Here is a 22,450-nt window from a genome sequence, read left to right as displayed (position 1 = left end):
AGAGTGAGACATGGAAATAATAAATCTTGTGACCATGCACAGGCTAAAACCTCTGTTTGTTCACAGTAGAGTTATAATCATTTTTCCTAATCGTCTGGACCCTCATCAAATGTTGATAGTGTTTCAATTCGGTTCTCCTCTGGATGGATTAAGATCATCGGTCAGTGAGCGGTTATGTCCAGATCACACAGCAGTAATTGTATTTCAGTGTAGAACATAAAGAAGGCCAGCTCTGATTACATGCCATAATCCCCTTATTATCTGTGAGTTATTCTTACAGACATCTCATCCTGCTCTGAGGGGGGCTCACTTTAGTGGCTGATCCTGCTCTGATCTCACATCATATTTTCCACCCGATACTCGTAAACACAACAACGTGTGTTACGGTGTAGTCACATATCAGTTGTCTTTTTGCTGTCTGCGACCTTTGGATACTACTGTTTCAATTCGCAATCATAATATATTGTAATGGTGAAATCGTATCCAGAAATCCCTAATCCATGTAGAATCTGATCTCCACGCAGTCCTGTGTGACTCTCTATAGCCCCTTTCACACTGCACGTCAGACCCGCAATATTCCCGTAACATTGCCTGGTCGCCTTCTGTGTGAAAGCAACCACGTCCCGGAATTGATTACCGAATCGAACCCGGGTCAGGGACATAGTAACATTGCGGTAATCGATCCGGAACGAGCGCTGTGTGAACAAAAGCCAGATCTAATTCCGTATCGAAGTGATGACGCGTGTTATCGCGCGACTCTTTTACCGGCTGTTTTGAAGGAAGATCAACATTCGCGACGAAAACATATGTGCAAACTGTAATGAAGCAGAGATCACTTAGTTCCTCACTTTCCGCGCTGACGCAGAGATCGTTTGCTTGCTTCAGTTAAAGTATAACGTGCCAAGCGTTGTCGACTCGTACATTACACGTCACGCGCTGATGTCACGTGTCGTTACGGGATCTTCAAGGGTTGTGTGTGAAAGCACGCACATATACCGGGTCATCACTGGCAGTGTGAAAGTGCCAAATCTAGCGACCAGGGAACAATTACAGGAACACTTTACCCCTGTATTTGCCGGAATGGCAGTGTGAAAGGGGCTTATTGGTAATGAATGGCTTCTCTGATCTATAGATGGTCTATCATCTGCAGTTTATCATACTCAGTGAAAATGTAGTTTAGGTATTTATTATGTTAACTACTAATGAGCAATGAGAATGTGGCATTTATGGATTCTTCTACTGTTGTCATAGTGGCTGTTCTCAGCAGGGCATCTGTTGAACCCAAGCAGCGATGGGAGGACAGAATCGAGTTGGGAACTGTCCTCGTTTTCTTTTTCCATCCTCTTCCTCTTGACTCCATTTTCTAACATCTCTTAGCACAGTCAAGCCTGGTTACACTCACATGCTGTTCACACATCATATGCAACTGCAGAGAGAAGCGTCCTACTTCTCCAGGCCTGCCGCATGCATATAGATCAGACACAGAGAGTGTTTCACTACTTGCCCAGTAGCATGAACAATTTTAAGTTTGCCTGCGATTTTATTTGATTAGCACTTAAGCAGGCCTCCAGACGACAACTAAGATTGCAAACGTGACAATAAATAAAAAATGGACAATATGGAATATCTTTTGGCAACAGTCAACCTTTTTTGTTTTTTCATGCAGTTAATTGGCTTTTTTTCGAAGGCTGTTCTGTGGGTCTTCCTCTAACACACACTTCTGCCATGACGGTCAATGTGGTCACGCTCACGATGTCCCTGACACATTTTTCTCTTCTGAATAAGGACGACGTAAAACTTGATTAACTGAGAGAGCCAACGAGCCTTTATGGCAGCTGTCACCTTACATTTACCTCATAAGACCAGTGATCAGACAGACTTATGGAATGAAATATTAACATATGTGTTTGTGTGTCACTGTGTGCACGGGTCGCTGTGTGTCTATTATATGAGTGAGCAAAAGTAAGAGACACCATCTGGTGTGAATAATTCTTATAGAGGACATTTATATTGGTGACATAATGAAGTGGAGATTGAGCTATTATCTTTCTGTAGTTTGAAGCCACGCCAAATTATTCAAGGGGGTCCTGAGAAGCCTTGCCATATTTCATATACAGTCCCAGCTGCGGAATTATGTGATTCACAGTAGAAATTGAAACTGGGACAATTTGTACCAAATCTTCTTTCTGGAAGTTTATAGTTCCTAATTTTTACATTTTAAGCTTGACTAAATGGTCATTGGTGCTGATTAATTGTTGTACTGATTAGGCATGATCCATTTTTAAGGTTCTGGCCAATACCGATAAATATATGATTAAATATAATTATGTTCATGCTTTCACCTACAACAATAAATTACTTTTTTTCCCTAAATAATAAAAAATAAATCTTCAAAACTAAAATAAATCCTTTAAAATGCTAAGAGTATTTAGCCATTGATATTTTATACCATATTAAAAACAAATATTTGGTGTTATAAAATTAATGTTTTTAAATACCGTATTAACTTTGAGTGTTAGATGAATGCAAAGGTAATCCAAATGTGTCCAATATCGGCTGATGTGGATACATTAAAAATGATTAATATCGGCCGATAACCAGTATTGCATTGATATATTGTGCATACTTAATACTGTGAGTATCACTGTGATATGACATAAAAAAAGGAAATATAAATGTAAAAGACTGCATATTGGAGAAGTGAGCATGCAGAATTAAATATCCAAAATCAGCTAATACTTTAAATGAAAAATCTTTAATATTAGCCATTAACCAATTCAGCACCGATATATTGTGCATACTTAACACTGAATTTTTTTTTTTTTTTTTATTAACCAAGGTGAAATAAATTATTTAGAAATTATCCCACATGGATCAGTGTTTTTTAAAGAAACATAGTGAGAAAATAAAAATATTTCAAAGGTTTTAATGGCCACAGGTGCCATTGGCATTTTAGTTTTTAAGTTTGTAATGGCAGTGTTTTACTAAATTCCATGGTACAGTTGTTGCTTACTGATGGCTTTCCCATGTTTTCAGTTAATGTCTCTCTCTCACACACACACTCACACAAACACGCATTCACGTGCACATGTGTGGATGGGCTCCCCTCTGCTGGGCTGACTAATTGGCTGTGCAGTGCTGAGGGAGGTGTTTAGAGTCAGGGGGTTGTGCAGCTGTAGTCTTGTAGTGATAAATCAGCGTTCCTGCTGATCTATGAGCCTCTGTCTCTCCGTAGGCAACAACCCATCCCTGCTCAACACCTGTCTTGTTCCCTCACTGACACACATGGTGCATGTGCAGTGCTTAAAAGCCAGAAATGGTGCTTTTGAGTGTGTATACCAAGTTTGAGGCCACTCTGTTAAATTAATTAATATTTTAACCTTGAACAGAAAATTGTTGTTGTTGGTTTTTTTTTTATTAAAAATTATATTTAATTATTTTAATATATAAATACAAATTGCCACTGTATATAATAATAATAATAATAATATAATTTGTAATACGAACCTATTTATTTAATTTCTAAATGAAATGCAAAATTAATCAAAAGTGTAGAGATGCCAGACAATACAATACAGGTTGAATTCAAACCCACATTTTCCACATCAGCACCACTGCACAATGTTCTAACCACTAAGCCCCAGCTCTGACATCTACAAACTTAGTCAAACCTTACATAGACGTCGTTTTTGCAATTGAATGAAAATGCTTTGTCTTCTGCGTGCCACCAGGTTCATTCAGGAGATCGAGTCCCGTATGGGTCCAGCTCAGGCCAAGCAGTGTCAGCTCCGCACCTTCCTCACCTACTACATCAACGACCTGTTCCTCAGCCAGGTCCGCACCGAGACCAATAAGGAGATTGAGGCTGTGACCAAAGTATCTGACCCGCTCAAGATCCTGGCCAGCGCTGACACCATGAAAAACCTGGGAGTTCAAAGACCTGTTCTACAGGTAACTTGTTTTAAGAAACTTCTTGGGATTTAATAAGTACACACTCACACAAAAATAAAACCACCGCCTTTTTCTCCCTTGATTCTTCACACTCTACTTCTCTTTTATTAGTCGATGCGTTTATTAGACTGCTAAACAGTTTTTGCCTATAGCCTGATTGTTTTCTCATCTGACTTACACAGAGGGGGAAGGTTATTTTCTTCTCTTCCCGTCTCTTCTCCTTCACTCTCCCGGTAGCCCACATACCCCCATATCACCCTACATCATAATTGGAGCTGAAATTGGGTTTGATCCTGGCTGACCTGGAATCAGCAGTTAAGTGCAGTTTATATAACACACAGCGGGGCACCATGTTGACCAGCTGCCAGCTGTCCATCTCTCCCAGGGTTGTGTCCTGGCGGCAAAGGAAGTGCAACACTTTTATTGCCATGTAGTACACAGAATGTGCTCATCAACTAAGTTCTTCATCTAAGGGAATGAGTGCTGTCTCTCCTCTCACCTTTCTAGTATTCGCTTCTTGTTGTAGTTTAAACACTCCTTACAGAATAGTTTTAAAATATAGGATTATGTTATGTTCAATTATATTTTGTACAGCCTTAGAAGAAGCTGTGTAAAAGATATTGTCTTTTAATGTTTAGCTGCACGCTTTTGTTTGTTCCTGAGTGTATTCATGTGCAATTGTGAGTTATTTCAATGTCTTCCTGCTCTCTGAATCCATGATCTGGTCAATTACCCTCACGAGAAGCTCTCTTTGCAAATATATGAGAGCAAGAATGCACTCGTGCTGAGTGTGATTAGTTTGGCGCTCTGTTATAACTCAGATCCGAGCCGTTATGGGCCTGATTACTCTCTAAACTAAGACCTGTCATCTCAAGTCTCTCCAAGTTGTGCATTCTTGTGTTTACGTCTTAGCATTGCTTTCATTTGGAGAACAGTGGCGGTCCATTACAGAGGGGAAGGCAGCAAAAGCTCACAGCCATTTGTTTATGATTATGATTTCTCCTTAATGAGGACTGCGGCATCTTGCTAATTACCCTGCTGGGCTAATGAGCGACTCTCTGGAAAGCGGGAGCTCCATATAATGCCCTTTTGTTTGGGATTTTTTTCTTTTTAATTACCTTCAATCAAAGGTGCCGCAGCTTTGCTCCTGATAGCTCAAGTGGCACGTCCCATCCCAGCCGTTTGTTTTGTACTGCTGTAGAACCTTTTCCTGGGTCATTGTCTGTGTGTGTTACAGAGATGTGCTGAAGGAACAAGAGATCTTGCTCTTCAGAGGCACTTTAATAAAGCCCTTCATGAAGAGCTGTAGTAGTACGGGAAGTTGTTTGTGTTCTCATTTGTGCACAGACTTTGCAAAGTGCCTGTTGATTTTGAACTTCGCAGAGGAAGGAAGTTCACCACTGCATTCAGAAAGCATTTGCTTCACATCCATCGGCATTTGCCAAGCACCAAATGTGGGTAAGATTTGGCTTTGGTGAGTAGATGATACATTTTTTTCCTGACAACAAAATATATGGAAAACTCAGCTTCAGATCATTTCTAACGCTATTTTAGGAGTATGAGTTTAGTTTTCCAGCTCCCAGCATTCAATAGAGTGTGCCATTGAGAAGGTATGAGACTAAAATTGACCCTGTTCTCAGATTGAACAGCCATCCGTCCTGTGAGAAGCCATGAAGTTGAGTGAGGTTTCTCGCCAGATTGTCTATTGCCACTGTGATGCATTGTAGACCGAATGGAGAGGACAAATGATGTTCAAAGTAGTGCTCTCCTGTGGTCAAGGAAATGATGACAGCGAGATGTGTGTGTGTGTGTTTATGGGTGCAAGTCTGTGTATTCCAGGTGCCATGGTTCGGATGTTACAGCAGGTGTTTTATGAGAAATCAGCCCGGGAGAAGTGGAGCATTGATCCGTGAGGAATGGGGCTTTTCTTTTAGTTTCACAACATTAAATATACTCCACTTTGCCATCAGGAACCATGTTAACACACACACACACACACATAAACACCCACTCCCATTTACTTGCAGTACTACTCAGGAAGAACTCTCAGGACAGATTTTCTGTCTGCTGTTGTCAGCATTTTTACAGCGTATCAACTTTTTGTCATATTGTTTTCTTCCTGTACACACACACACACACACACACACATATTTATAATACAAAAAAGCATGTTTTTCAGCTAATTTCATCACCATTTTGGAAACCCTTTTTTTATGTTTGAAAAAATGAACTTCAAAGTAGATCAACATTTAAAAGTTTGTATTTTCTGTATATTAATCACAAGCTTTATTTTGCTTACAATTAAAAATAGACGACTATTTACTGATTATTTGGAAAAAGGTTGTTTTTCTTAATTGAGAGGAGACATTTAGTTTAATTATTAAACGTAATTAAAAAACAGTCAAACGTCTTTTCCTGTGTTGTAATGAGAATGGTTTCTTGGCACAGATTAGAGTTGTCTTGCAGAGGGAAGTGTTACTGCATTAGCATTACTGGTTGCACTTTCAAGCACAAGACTCGCTCAAATATAAACAGCCCCTGCTATCAGCACTCCAGTGCCACAAGCTCGAGTTGGCTGTCCTCACTCGGTTTCGTATGACAACAAGACCAGTGATATCAGAAGGCCTGGCTATCCATGCTCTGCCTCCTCTCCGTTCTTTCTCTTTGCTGTTCTGCTCCACTGATGCTATCTGCAGGTCTGGGGCCCACTGATTGATTCATTTCATTAGAAATGTTTTGAGGGGGTCACTGTGCAGCTTGTTTGGAGATTGGCTCTATTAATCTTCCCCAGCACAGGATCTACGCTGCTGTTTACAGGATCCACATGTCCTTACACCCCTTACACAAATGCTTCTGCATGTTGGTGGAAAATTGCCAAAGTATTGAAAAAGATATTTGATTACTGTTCATATGGGTCGTGCATGCTGAGAATTATGTTTTGTTATTATCAGTATTGTTATAGTGAAATAAAACTATAAACAATTATTGAAATGAGATAAAAATCATATCTAAATATAAAGATGAAAAACTTCAAAACTTAAATGAAAATTCAGAATGTTACCTCGGCAACTAACTGAAATAAGACTAGGTTGAAAACTAAAGCTGAAGTAAAATCAAATTAAAGCTAAATAGAAATGAACATGAAAAAAAAATGAACATAAAAAAACATGAATTAAAATGACAAAAGCACACAAATAAACTTTTTTTTTTAATAAACAATTAAAATAAACACTGGAAATATAAAAATAAACATTTTATTAGTTGTTATTATAGCTATTACTAATACTAATAGAGAATAAATATTTTCATAATATCCAAATATATTTATATAGATAATATTAAAATAACCTTGTAATTATAAACATTCATACTGTAAATGTAACCTAAAAAGTTTTGACATTATTCCTATTCTGAAATTTTAGGGCCGTTGTTTTCCCGGAATCTACGGATATCCAGAATTCAATCCAGAAAGTCTTTTCAGTCAAATGAGGTCTCAGTATAGATATTTCAGGCAGGAATTCATGGCTACAGCTATAATGTTGTCAGAATATTCCAGGATGTGTTTTATTCACGAGTCTGTTTTTAGCGACGTGATTTACTGTCTGTCTGTGCCGTTGTGAAACGTGGACTTGAGCGGCCACCAGCGCTTTGCTAATGAAGCTGACCTTTTTAATCGCACTGTATTCACCGTCAACACACACACAGCCCTACACATCAGTCTAGAGTTGAACTAATGAGGTCGACCTTTTTGTTTGTAGGGTCTGTGTTGTGTGGGGGTGTTTATTTGGTCTGTGTGTGTGTGAGTTTTCTGTTGATTGGCATCCTGTAGTGCTCGGCTCCATTAGCGGAGCTCAGCTCGGTGTGGCACAGACAGTGTGGGCCTTTATTAGGGACTTCTCATCACCGCAGAAACAAAAACAGACAGGTTTGAGTGACTTTTTTTTAGCTCTCTGTACTCTTCTCTGTACAGAGGCACTAGGATCAAAATAATGGCCGGCAATTAAATTAAAAAAATGTAATTAAATGTATGCATTTAGCAGACGCTTTTATCCAAAGTGACTAACAGTGCATTCAGGCTATCAATTTTTACCTAACATGTGTTCCCGGGGAATCAAACCCCCAACCTTGTGCTTGATTACGCAATGCTCTACCACTTGAGCTGCCGGAACACTTGACTTTTTTACATTCCATCTGGAATTTATTTCCTTATTTTATTTTCTGCCTTTTTATTTTAAAGATGGAATGGGATAGGGGAAGCTTTTAAAACTGATACAGAAGGACTCTCACAGGTCACATGCATATAATGCTTGTAAATGGAGAACGCCTGTGTCACTGATGGCTTCAATGCCCGTCAAGCAACATTTTCTTTTTTACAAAGTTACAGGAAATTTGAGCATCGGAAGCCATAGAATAATTTAGCGTTTTCACTGATGACAATAAATCATTTTCATGACCCCTTCTAACCTCTTTTCACAACCTGCGGTTTGAGAACCTCCATTTGAATGCATTGGTCAGCCGACTCAAGACCTGATCTAGATTTATGTGGCAAATTCATGTTATGACTTCAAAAGACAGTAGTCCTTTCAGTTCAACTGATGGAATTTATCAAGCTTCAGCTGACAGTGATGCAGTTTGCACTCTTTCTTGTGTCCTTTAGGGCATCGTCAACTCCTCCTGTTTTAGCACTGAAGAGCTGAAGCTAATCTCTGCATGTGGAGCTAAAACAAGTGAAAAGTGGCCAAATATGCAGTCAGTCCTGGTGCATCAAAGCAGACCAAGTTCTGGATTTTAGCCTAACCTGAGCTGAATTTGAGGAGAACTGCTTTTTTAAGCCATTTTAGTATATTTCCAGTGCATTGGGGTTTTTCTGCAGGGAGTGTGCGGGCATATGTTTACAGAAACATTCACTCCATAATGATAATGTGTATATCATTGCCTTCAGTTTTTTCCCCTCTCTGCACCATTAGCTCCATATGGCTCTATTTTAGGGGTGTGGAATAAACATAAAAAATCTCAGAGCTGCTACATTTATGATGGATTTATGTGTGGGCCTGTATTATTATGCTGAATTAAGACTTTGAAGAGCTCTGGAAAAGAAATAAAGAGTGAATTAAGTGAAGTTTGGATGGTCCAAGGTTGGAACTTTATAGGCCGTAACTCAAAATCGATGGTATTTTGGCCCAAATTCATCCTTGATTTGATTAAGAAGCTTCAACTTAAGCTAGTATACAGTATTGTTCAAAATAATAGCAGTACAATGTGACTAACCAGAATAATCAAGGTTTTTAGTATATTTTTTATTGCTACGTGGCAAACAAGTTACCAGTAGGTTCAGTAGATTCTCAGAAAACAAACAAGACCCAGCATTCATGATATTCACGCTCTTAAGGCTGTGCAATTGGGCAATTAGTTGAAAGGGGTGTGTTCAAAAAAATTGCAGTGTCTACCTTTGACTGTACAAACTCAAAACTATTTTGTACAAACATTTTTTTTTTCTGGGATTTAGCAATCCTGTGAATCACTAAACTAATATTTAGTTGTATGACCACAGTTTTTAAAACTGCTTGACATCTGTGTGGCATGGAGTCAACCAACTTGTGGCACCTCTCAGCTGTTATTCCACTCCATGATTCTTTAACAACATTCCACAATTCATTCACATTTCTTGGTTTTGCTTCAGAAACAGCATTTTTGATATCACCCCACAAGTTCTCAATTGGATTAAGGTCTGGAGATTGGGCTGGCCACTCCATAACATTAATTTTGTTGGTTTGGAACCAAGACTTTGCCCGTTTACTAGTGTGTTTTGGGTCATTGTCTTGTTGAAACAACCATTTCAAGGGCATGTCCTCTTCAGCATAGGGCAACATGACCTCTTCAAGTATTTTAACATATGCAAACTGATCCATGATCCCTGGTATGCGATAAATAGGCCCAACACCATAGTAGGAGAAACATGCCCATATCATGATGCTTGCTCCTCCATGCTTCACTGTCTTCACTGTGTACTGTGGCTTGAATTCAGAGTTTGGGGGTCGTCTCACAAACTGCCTGTGGCCCTTGGACCCAAAAAGAACAATTTTACTCTCATCAGTCCACAAAATGTTCCTCCATTTCTCTTTAGGCCAGTTGATGTGTTCTTTGGCAAATTGTAACCTCTTCTGCACATGCCTTTTTTTTAACAGAGGGACTTTGCGGGGGATTCTTGAAAATAGATTAGCTTCACACAGACGTCTTCTAACTGTCACAGTACTTACAGGTAACTCCAGACTGTCTTTGATCATCCTGGAGGTGATCATTGGCTGAGCCTTTGCCATTCTGGTTATTCTTCTATCCATTTTGATGGTTGTCTTCCGTTTTCTTCCACGTCTCTCTGGTTTTGCTCTCCATTTTAAGGCATTGGAGATCATTTTAGCTGAACAGCCTATCATTTTTTGCACCTCTTTATAGGTTTTCCCCTCTCTAATCAACTTTTTAATCAAAGTACGCTGTTCTTCTGAACAATGTCTTGAACGACCCATTTTCCTCAGCTTTCAAATGCATGTTCAACAAGTGTTGGCTTCATCCTTAAATAGGGGCCACCTGATTTACACCTGTTTCTTCACAAAATTGATGACCTCAGTGATTGAATGCCACACTGCTATTTTTTTGAACACACCCCTTTCAACTAATTCAACTAATTGCCCAATTGCACAGCCTTAAGAGCGTGCATATCATGAAGCTGGGTCTCATTTGTTTTCTGAGAATCTACTGAACCTACTGGTAACTTGTTTGCCACGTAGCCATAAAAAAATATACGAAAAACCTTGATTATTCTGGTTAGTCACATTGTACTGCTATTATTTTGAACAATACTGTACATGTACACGCCCATAAACGCACATTTGTTTATGCCCTTAGATTGGCCCTCAGCTGTTTTGAACGTGGATTTACATTTGGATCAAACTCTGCTGAATTCATTTGTTCAGTAATGAGTTCTCCTCCAGAGATGGAGAGCCGGTGTGCCTTTATTTAAATCATTTCTAATAAAACGTGCTTAATCCTTTGCCAGCGGATTTACAGCAGGAAGTGCAGTCCTGGTGCTATTATGCCATTTGTTTTTCTTGGCTGGTCGATCCTGTCACTCACCTCACTTTAGAACAAATGACAGACTTACATTTAGTTGTTACACACGTCATGCATGTTTGCGCTTGTGTGTTTGTCCTGTCAGACTCAAACAATGTCAGACGCAGAATGCTGAGAGCCATAATAGAGGCTGGAAAGAGAATAATAGAAATTAAAAGTGATGACCTAAAAAGGTCTTTTTCCTATTTTAAAAAAAAAAAACTACTATATAACTGCTACAGCTCACATATTTAAATATGTGAATTTTTAAATATCTGTAGCTATTGTTTGAATTCAAAATATTTGGAATATATAGTGCACAAGTCATATGGGCCACTTTTATAATGCTTTTATGAACTTCATAGTCCCGGTCAGATTTCACTTTCATTGTATTGGGGAAAAAAAGCAACGTAATCATTCTGCCTTTGATTCTCCAATGAGGAAAGAAAGGCATATCAATTTGGAATGATGTGTGATTGAATAAATAGTGACAGGATTTTCTTTTTGTGTGAACTAACCCTTTAAACAAGGCATTACACACACATGCAGAAGCGAAATCCTGCATCTGTCCCCAGAGTTGAGTAGTGGCTGTGTTGCGGTTGAGTGGCAGGGTCATGTTGGCACGTGTGTGCATGTCTGCGGGTCTCAGTGGTGTACGGTCACACTGACAGTGATGAATGAACTGTCGCACCGCTGCCCTTCTCAGGCATTACACTCCTTTACCCTGGAGGCTGGTGTGTTTCTGCATGTGTTGTCACACTTCTGATACCACAAGAAATTGTTCTACCACATTAATTTACTATGAATTCTGCAAATCTCATGTTTGTGTGTATGCACACCATGTAGAAATGTATGGGTTGTTGGTATGGGCTGGTGCAGGTAGGTGTGTGTGTGTTGTGGTGTAATTGAAGTGCTGGAACGGTTCAGGTTAAATGCTCTGAACTCTGTGCTATGGGGTCAGAACTGGATTAATGGGGAAAGCCCATGGCCCGTGAACCTCCTCGAAACACACAGCCTCATCTCAACATCTGTCCACCTGCTTGTCATCCATTCTCAATAGGAATCTGAGTTCTCACGTTCATGGAAAAACCGGAAGTGTTTACTTTATGATTTCCAGGCCTAGAAAATGTATGGAAATTAATACAATTTTAAAAATGGAAAAGCAATGGAGATGACCCTATGATGTCCATTTAATACTTTCTCATTTAACACAAAAATTGCATTAAATAATTGTAGTAAAATTGTATTTGTGATTACTTAGATTAATTAATCAACACATCATGTAATTAATTAGATTAAAAACTGAAATCCAATGGCAGCCCTAATAGATATGTAATAATTCTTATATATTTTATTATAAAAACATAATATGCAACTTTAATATGTTTTTATATACATATATGTATTTTTTTTTCTTGATATTTAATAAAAACTACACATTCTTTGAGAGTTGAGTTATTTCCCACTTCATTCTGTAATAATTAATAAATTAAAAATATTGTTCAATAATTCACATATAGAAATACTTTGACATCAAAGTTATGTACAGTACATATATGCTAAATATGATCTAGTTACACAGTATGTGTAGAATGTTCGATTTAATAAATGTAAGGATAATGATTTGTTTGTAGTTTGTTTTTTGTTTTTTTGTTTTTTTACATTAAGTAAAAAAGTATACACATTAATGTGATTTTACTGGTTATTTCAGTGAGACAGGCAAACATGGGTAATTTTAAGAAGTTTATATATTTGTCCTTCAGTGGTGTAAGTGAATAATAATAATAATAATAAAAACAATAAAAATGATAATAATAATAATTATTATTATAATTATTATTACTATTGTCTATAAATTAATGAGGAGCTGAGCTCATCATCTTCAAAAATTGGAAAAAGCTTCCTGTGAGAAATTTAGATACTATTGGCAGCTATTCGGAAGAGCTCTGGCATCTCTGCTGTAACTCTCACTTTTCTACTTAGCATTCTGTTAGAGAGAGCCTGTAGTGCGATGTGTTTGTATATACACACACACACACACACACACTCAGGCCTCTGAGTGTCCCTAGGCATGTGCGTTAAGTTCTCTCTCCGCTTCACTGCGTGTTGTGTTTCCCTCTTATTGACGCTCACCACTCGAGTCCCACTGCGCGCTGAGCATTCATTATTATGACTCTCTTCATTTATACTGCGGTAAACCTTCTGCCATTAGTAAACACTCCCTCCAGCAGCTCTGCTCGTTTTAAACACCTCCGTACAAAGAAGCAGGACTGTAATCAAGGCTAGCCAGGCTGGATGTACTCCAAAACGATTTCAAAGGTGTTCTGTAGTGTGAGCGGAGTAAGAATGGGTCAGGAGACGCGGAAATTTTCCTCGACAGATCTTAAACCTCCCATGGCACAGTGTGACATTTAAGTTGAAAGGAAGGATTTTGCTTGCGATGAGACAAGAGAACCTCTGCTGGTTTGATTTTTCTCAAAAGCTCTTGCCGTCTGTCTATCTGTTTCACTTGTGAGGATTCTGTCCATCCTTCAAATCTATTTTCCTCTCCTCTCTCTCTCTCTCTCTCTCTGGAGCTTGATTACTTTTTAATGATTTCTGGGGCTAAGACGAATGAGTGTGTTAAATGAGGAGAATTAGACATGTGCCGCAGAGCGCTGGGGCATTTGTTACTTGAATAATGGAGCTTAGAGAGTTTGTTTACTGGGAAATTACAAATTAGATCGGGAGAGGGAGACCAAATATTGCAGCTTTCAGTATGATATTTCTCTGGTCACTCACTGTAGCTTTTATTAGGGCTGGACAGTATATCGTAAATGTATGATCTGTTCAATAATATAGATCATGTCGCTAATATAAAGCTCACCAACATCATAAACAATGACTGTGATTTGAATCCACTTTTTCATTTGGCTATAGACTTTCCTAGAGTCCACAGCAGTGTAACGATCACTCATTGTATCATGACCGACTATGACTTATACGAGAAGACATGTTTGCTCATTCAAACATCATTTACAGGGTTGTAGTCTGTCTGTCTATCTGTAGTAGTTTTGATTCGTTCATCATTACTCTTACGTCTGTGTTGCATTTCATGCATTGCCAATGATTCAAGTAAAAAAAAAATATATATAGGCAAAATTGTGTATGTGTTTGGTGAATATAAATCAATTAAATTATTAAATATAAGTCCATCTTAATGTGTACTTTACATGTATATTTTATCTATATCTCTGTCTGTCCATCCGTCCATATCAAATACCATTAAATTATGAAAACTATGGAAATACACTATATAAAATATACAAAATAGAATTTGTTATACACACACACACACACACACACACACTGTATATATAAAATGGCATAAAAATGTTGAAAATGTATATAATTTTTTTCCCCCTTTAATTTGAATATATATATATATATATATGCATGCAGTTTAAATATATATATACACATATATATGTGCGTGTATGTATATATGCATATATTGATTATCATCAAAATACTGATATGTATGTTCTGTGCTCATTTCCCAGTGACCATGCCTATCTTTTCCAGACACTCGTTCACACACATAATCGAACACTATGGCATTGATGGACTTGTTCCAGTTTGACCAGGGGCACAGCTTTGAAGGCTAGCGTTCCCCTGCTGAGTCATTTCCCCTCCACCCCCCTCAGTTCCCTGGTGCAGTTGACTGCTAGAGAGCTCAACGGGCCAGGGCAGTGCCACGGATCATTACCTCGCTCTCCACCCCCAGCGCTCAGGCAGGGGGCACAAACAGCAGGCATTGATATGTGTGTTAGCAGATTGTACGTCAAATGTGCAACATTACGCTAATAAGAACAAAATACTCGGGGCACTCGCTGTTGCCCCCTGCTGGGCAGGATGGGATACAATGTGGCTGGATTGAGTTAGTGCTGAGTCCAGTTAAACAGAACATTTGTGCCAATGCCACAAGGAAGCTATGATTCGGTGCATTAGGCAGCACGGTTGCCAATGCGGTGCTAACGATCGCTGTCACTTTTAGTCAGTCACTGCTGGCGTTAGAACCACAGCCAAATGTTGATAGCTATGCTAACACTCACTCTTTTGTTTTGGCCCTTCACAGTGTTTAAAACGTGGCCCTTTTTCGTGCCCAGGCTTCTGTTCTGTTCAAGGAGAAAGTTGTTCTGCTGTTATCGTCCTTAGCTTTGATGGCAAAGCAAAACTGTTAAATGGTAAGAAGTGTTTGAGGAAGAGGAAGTGCTTGAAGGATTTGGATGAGTAGAGGTTTGTCATTGCCCCAGATTTCAATAATAACCAAGTTCATATGTCTCTGTATCGTCACGCTTCATCTACAGCAAAAGGGTGTCTGGCTCTGACATGTGAATGGAGGGTTTGATTGTGTTTGTTTTTCGGGCTATTTGACGTATTTGCTCAAAAGTGAGCACTTGAGCAGATAGACTGCAGCATTTTGTAGTCTATCACTGTCTTTTATAGAGGGCGTCTGGACTGGTCATCCTCAAACTCAACCCTGACCTCAGACCAGAACCACCCCTTCACCTTAACAACAGCAACATTTACCGTCTCTAAAGCAATCATCTGTATCATAAAAAAAACGTATAGAGGTGATGGCCTGACTTCAGAGTGAATCATACTGAGTGTATGTTTGCTTGTGTTTTCAGAGCACTGTGGTTGTGGAGAAGTCCATTCAGGATTTAATGAGTCTGATGCAGGACCTCAGTGCATACTCCAACCAGTTCCTGGAGATGGTTTGTGTCAAGCTCAAAGAGTACAAAGAGATCTGCAATACTGCATACAGGTAATGAGATTTTTTTTAACTGTGTGAATCTGAGTGTGTTGTCTGTATTCAGTGTGATCCAATAAAAAGAACATGTACTGCAGCATAATAGCAATAAATCTCTTATTGTCGAATTGTCCTGGTGTGCTGCATGCAGAAAGAACATATATAGTGACCAGTTTAGTCCGATGTGTGACCAAATAAATCTAATAAAGTGGTTTTTCTTCTCAGTGAAACAAAAACATACAGCATGACCAATGTAGTCTTGTTCTTGAATGAGTGAGTCCTATGTAGTGGTTCTTGGTGAATCAAAAACATCGCTCGACCAGTGTTGTCTGGTTCCAGAACGAGTGACAATTATAAGGCGTTTCTGATTAGTGAGTCAAACCCACACTGAATGTGATTATTTTTATGAAGAACATTATCTTAAATTTTTTAAATTGCATAAAGCCTCAAATTTATGAATTAATGGTCGTTAAAGTAGTTCGAAATGTCTTTAAAATGAAGAAAATTCTGTCTGCTCCCTGCAGTACCTTCACAGATCCCCGGAGAGTCCATGGATTTTCAAAAACCTTGGTATTAGAAACATCGGATGATTGGTCTGCTCGAGTGTTTAAGTGAAATGTGTGTGTGCGTGTGTCTGTATGTGAGTCTGAACTGAGCTCAATCATGGGTAGAAAGTGAAGAGGCAGCCGTTTCCTTGCACAATAATCACATGCTACCAATCCGTCACTTTTTTGTGTCTCCTTCGCTGTCTTTCTTTCTATGCGGTCTCCCTCTTTCTCATCCATAAGATGAGTGAAACGCACTGCATTACGTTCTACATGATCTGTTCAATAAATCTACACACTGCAGACAATAACAGTTCATTCATCCGTGCTCTCGTCTGCCTCTCTGCATCATCCAAACTCTTCTGTGGAACCTTGTTCAGCTGTCATCCAGTGCACAACCGCTTATGCAATACTGAAGACATTTATCCGAACTTATCGTATTTTGCCACTTTTTCAGACGTGCAGTGTAATGGAGCTTGTCCAATCCCCGAGCCAATCATAGACTTTGTTCTTAATTTAGCTTTTTACGCAGCATTTCATCACACTTTATGCAAACTTCCATTTTCAAGGCGTTGACAACATCGTTATATAGTACTTAGTAAATCATTAGATAATGAACATTTAAATATATTCAATAGTAATTTTAACTATTGCAGTGTACATTAACTTATGATCTGAGAAAGATGATATAACATGTCAGGGAAGTGTTTAGCACATGTTTCCGGTTCACATTATTCAGTCGAGCTGAGTTAATATATTATACTATATTATATTTTCATTTTAGATATGCATTTTTTTAATTAGATTTCTATTTTCTCAAAATGTAATTAGTTTTTTTTAATCCTAAAGTGGTTTTGAGACGTGTGTGTGTGTGTGTGTAGGGGTGTCGTACAGTGCGAGGAGAAGCTAACCATCAGTGCGTCCTGGGCTAAAGATGAAGACATCAGCCGCCTGCTGCAGTCTCTGCCCAACTGGGCCAGCATGACCCAACCCAGACAGCTCCGACAGAAGAGAGAAGAAGAAGAGGATTTCACACGGTGAGAGCACATGCTAATACACACACACACATACATACAAATACACACTGTCCCCAATATAAGATCACCACACCGATTCATCACAGAGCACGCAGTATATACAAACACACTCGCACAACTCCTATCACCTCACATCCAGGCAAATTAACACACTCTCAGAGACACTGGGGGATATGTGCTGTGTAACACAGATCCACAGGTCTCTACGTCCTTTAAAGAGATCGATAAACACATTTACTGTATGTACTCAATCCGTTTTCAACGCCAGATATTGCATTTGGGTTTTCTGCCCTTCGTCGGAAATGAAGGTTATTTTTAGACACTGACAAAGCAATTCGGTATTCTGCTTGTGTGCTGTGTTACAGAGGAGGAAATCTGGCCGTTATAGCCTCAGCAGTCATCTGTGAACAAGAACAAATTCAACTGCAGGCAACCACACTATCTGCGGGAACATTCCAGCGTCCCAAACACACGCGCAATTCTGTTTTCAATTCACTTGCTCGCTCTATCTCCCTCCCTTTCTCCCTTTTCCTCCCAAGTGCACACTTGAATTAAAGAAGACACAAGTATGAGGAAAACGGTGATTGGACGAGAGGGAGAGAGGCCCTTCTTTTTAACAAAATTGGCCTCAAAATGTTCACCCGTCGGTTTGGATGTGCCATGGCCTGCAATTGTACAATAAACAAATGAACTGTTTATGTGGGACCGAAAAATCCAATCTAGCCGACCTGTTGAAGCTAAGCACAGTCAGCGAGCAGGAGGCTTTTATCATATAAACGACACTGACAGTTTCATCAACTAAAGAGGGATTACGCCAGATGTATGGCAATCCTATACAGAGCGATAAAAGCTTGTTAAAAAGTCTCCCATCAAATAGATGATTCATTTTATCTTAAGAATTTTCACAGAGCTCAGAAATGAGCCTTGTGGATTTCTTTCTCCCAGATTCATCACAGACCTGAAGAGGATGAGGTCAACGAAAATGCTGACTTTATAGATGAAAGGAACGCTGGGTATCATGTCCAGTGCTGAGGCTGCACCAATAAAACACCGAGATATTGTTATTACACCCTCCAGCTTGGATGGTCCACATCTCTTTCACATCTCTAAATAATTATGCGAATGAGGATCACTTAAATAATATTGATAAAAAAGCAAAATGTGCAATGTATGTGCCAGTTAAAGGGAACATCCTTAAGTTTAGAAACACAGAAAATAAATTACTAATAATTGGGAATACATTATGGGATATTGGGATATACATTAACAAACAAAAACAACAATAAAAACGTATTATAAATAATAATATCAAATGATATATAACAATATCAAAACATATGAAACACACACACAAACTCTCTTAAAGACTAATGTGTGAAGAGAATGCATTAAAATGGTATTTGCAAAAAAATATTTCCAATTACTGTCCACTTTTCCTTTTTTTTTTTAACAAGTTTAATTTAAAGGAACAATGTGTAATATGATCACAAAAAAAAAAAAAGAAAAAAGAAAAAATATATATATATATATATATATATATATATATATATATATATATATATATATATATATATATATATATATATATATATATATATATATATATTTATTTATTTTTTGTGATCATATTACACATTTTATATATATAAAAATTATTAGGGAGGGACAGTACTAATAGATTATCTATTGTTGCTCATTATTATTATCATTATTAGAAGTATTTTTGCTTTGAAAGTATCTTTAGAAAATTGCACACCTTTACAGATCTTTTCACTTCTAAGCACTGGTTGAATTAATGTCCACCACCGACAATTCGGTTGTGTTGAGCTGTCTGTAATGACTCCATGACCACCTTCAGCAAGCAATATGGAATAACGACTGAAAAGAAGTCTGTTTTTGTTTTAAGCTGGAAATGTTCATTTGTTTCTCCACCTGTCTCTCACAGGGCAGCGTTTGCCAAGGAGTCTGAGGTGTTGACGGGGAATCTGGGTGATAAGCTGATTCCTCAGAATGAGATTCTGAGGGACGTCAGTGATCTGAAGGCACTGGCTAACCTGCAGGAGAGCATGGAGTGGCTCGCCACCCGCCTCAGGGGCTTCTTCAGCAACCTACCCCTTAGCTCCAGTGAGTGTGTGTGTGTGTGTGTGTGTGTGTGTTTGGCTAGAAGTTTGTTCAGCTGTAAAAGTGCATGTCACAATGTATTGTGAGTCAAAAAGTTTGATCATTTTGTTTTTCTTTACAAATTATATTATCATAAAACTTTTTAAGTGATAGGTTGAACTGGAAAATTAACTTGATTTTGAGTATCTGGTATTTGGTATGTGCACTTTTTAATAGTAATAATAATTTTAATAATGTATTTTTTATTAATTTATTTAAAGTAGTAAGGGTTTTCCTTAATCCTTGAGCTGACTGTGTGTTTCCAGTTACAGTTTTATTAGTTTTTTTATTTGTAATTATTTAAAAACTTATATTGAATTCTATTTTTAAATAACATTTTTGCATTTTTTCCATTAATTGATTTTTCATTACATTTTAATTCATTTAAGTAATAATAAGATTTTTAAATATTTATTTTAATATAAGTTTTAAGCTTAATATGAAATTGAAACAATATTTCTCATTAATTTTAAGTCACAACAGGGTTTTTTTTTTTTTTGTTGTTTTGTTTTTTTAATCCCAATGTTTCCCAACTTTTGGACCTCATTGTGTGCCCATCTGTATTTTGCCGGTTCATCGTAACTGATAGAATATAGTTTATTAGTTCAAAAGAAGAATTATGTTTTTACATAAATTGTTACAGTGACTTGAGTTAAATTTAGAATGTTCGGTTTCTAAACTTCAATGAAACTTTTGCGCTGGATTTCTTACGTCAGCGCGACCACTTTGGTGAAACTTCACACAAAACCTTCAGAATTTCCTCCACTTCTTTCACTTCAATCTGTAAATAAGCTATTTTAAAACTATTGTTATTTCAGTTTTTTGGGTAAAGACTGCTTCAGAGCGACTCGCGTACGGAGCAGATAAAAATTCAATAAGAGCGCGGTGGAGGACGTGCTTTAATTACCATTAGTTCTGTGCAGAAGCCGTAATGGAGTGTTTTATCATGGTGGGACAGCTTCAGCATTGTTCATTATTTAGTGTTTGCTGAGCTGATGGGACCGTCGCCGACGGAAGCCCTTATCTCTGTACCCCCCTCAAATTGGATTTTATATTATGGAGCCAGTCAGGTATGAACAAGTCATTTTCTCCTGTCTTGTCTTGCAGACTAATACACGTTTGCCAGTGTAATGTGGGGGAGATTAAACAGCGTCTCTGTCTCACCACCAGAGACTGAGGTTTGAAGTGGATCAAGTGAAGAGAGTTCCTAGACAGTGAAAGAGAAAGAGCTCTGTTGCCCTTGTCTTTTTAAGAACGCAGGCCCACTGTCAGGAAGAGACATCCTTCATGCACTGTGACCACCCTTGTGTGGCGTTTTTGTGCGCTAGAAGTATTCCACAAAAACGTCTGGAAGTTTTTCCGACAGTACCTGTCTCATTAAGTTTAATCCGTTTTATATTGCTCGACCTCCATCCCTTCAGTATCTGCTAAAACAAACACTCGGACGCCTGCGATAAAGTGCATGTGTTAATCCTTCTCTTTAGCATCATGGTGTTGAATCTTAATGTAATCTAAATTTGATTTGGCACTAGGATATGTTCTTCAGTCTTGGATCTGCTGTTTGCGTAGAAATCGATGGGCTTTGATTGGACATGAAGACAATTGAGGGTTTGTCTCTCATTGCTCATCTGGGATCTTTTCGTAACACGCAATCCTCCTCAAATTTATCTCTCTCCCCGTTTTCTCAAGACATCTTCAAAAAAAAGTAAAAGCAAAAGCCACTATGGCTTTTTTTACTAAAGAGAATGCATTACGCGCTGTTTAGAGCGAGCAGATTGGTGCTAGTGATTGGTGGCTTATGTCAGGAGTGACAATGTGTCAGACTTTTCTTTTCTTGAAGGTAATAATGGCCAATCATTCCGATAACAGGCTTTTGCTCCAACTTTTGAGATGTTATTTGCTTTTCTGAACAAATTATTTGTGCACATGACTTCGATCAAAGTACATTTATTCAGCATACTTACTGAATAAATGTACTTTGCTGAATAAAAATGTAACTTTTACTGAATAAAAATGTGTTTTTTACATCCCAAAATCCACACAAAATTATGCGGCTGGCAACAGTCAGATTTCAACTCTAACTAACATCACTTCTCTCGTTCTGGCTTTAAAATTAAATAAAGCAAAATCATGGGTCAAAACGGTCAATGGTATCAGGAGGAGCAGGAAGACCCAGCAGGGGTGGTATAAGGAGAACGAGACAGACTATTTGTAGAGAAATAAATGGGGAAAAAACGGCACTGCTCACTATTCTTTCTTCAAGTAAATACGAGCTATACTCGCATAACTTGAAAATATGGCAGCCGAGTGAACTTAAGTTTCCTTAAAGGTGTTTTAGCCACAGGTGGAGTTTTATCTCAAGAGTTGTTCTCTGACCATTGCCCTTCTGCCTTCGAACAAATCCTTTTACCACCTCATACCCACATAGGCTAGACAGACAAAACACAAAAAAACTCTTGAAAATTGTTGTCCTTTCCTTTCACATGCTTCAAAATCCATCTTCCCATAGCTCTCAGAAAATTCAACTCTCTCATATCACAGAAACAGACGCGGAGCTTTGAGCATTTATAGCCTTTAGTGCCAAAGAAAGAGCGAGTCTTGGGTCAAGTGATCTCTTCGTTTTGGAGTTTTTCTTAAAGTACCTTTATCGCCAACAGTAAAGGTCTGCTTTCCATTTATTAGCATAATGTGTGTGGATACACACAGACACACGTTAATTTCTGGAATAGGTTTAACTGAAGACACCCACTCGTTTTTCCGTTCTTTCTCCCTCCTCTCAAGTCCTGTCCTGAAGGCTTAGCTGACAAGTTGTAGCGCTGACACAGTGAGGTCAAAGGTCGCCAGCAGACAGAGCTTGT

General features: G+C 38.4%; 1 protein-coding gene across 1 annotated transcript in view; it reads left to right on the top strand.

The window, feature by feature from the left end:
- The window catches only part of LOC127975264 (exocyst complex component 4-like), a 102,161-nt gene that overhangs the window by 64,965 nt on the left and 14,746 nt on the right, over positions 1 to 22,450 (top strand). The window contains exons 11-14 of the mRNA XM_052579181.1: positions 3,732 to 3,951; positions 15,729 to 15,865; positions 17,277 to 17,432; positions 19,378 to 19,556. Of these exons, the coding sequence (XP_052435141.1) occupies positions 3,732 to 3,951; positions 15,729 to 15,865; positions 17,277 to 17,432; positions 19,378 to 19,556 (692 nt within the window). The remainder of the gene's footprint in view (positions 1 to 3,731; positions 3,952 to 15,728; positions 15,866 to 17,276; positions 17,433 to 19,377; positions 19,557 to 22,450) is intronic.

The sequence above is a fragment of the Carassius gibelio genome, chromosome A4, assembly GCF_023724105.1.
Source record: "Carassius gibelio isolate Cgi1373 ecotype wild population from Czech Republic chromosome A4, carGib1.2-hapl.c, whole genome shotgun sequence".
Taxonomy (NCBI): Eukaryota; Metazoa; Chordata; class Actinopteri; order Cypriniformes; family Cyprinidae; genus Carassius; species Carassius gibelio.
Note: the sequence above shows the minus strand (reverse complement) of the source record. Positions and strands in the feature narration are given on the sequence as shown.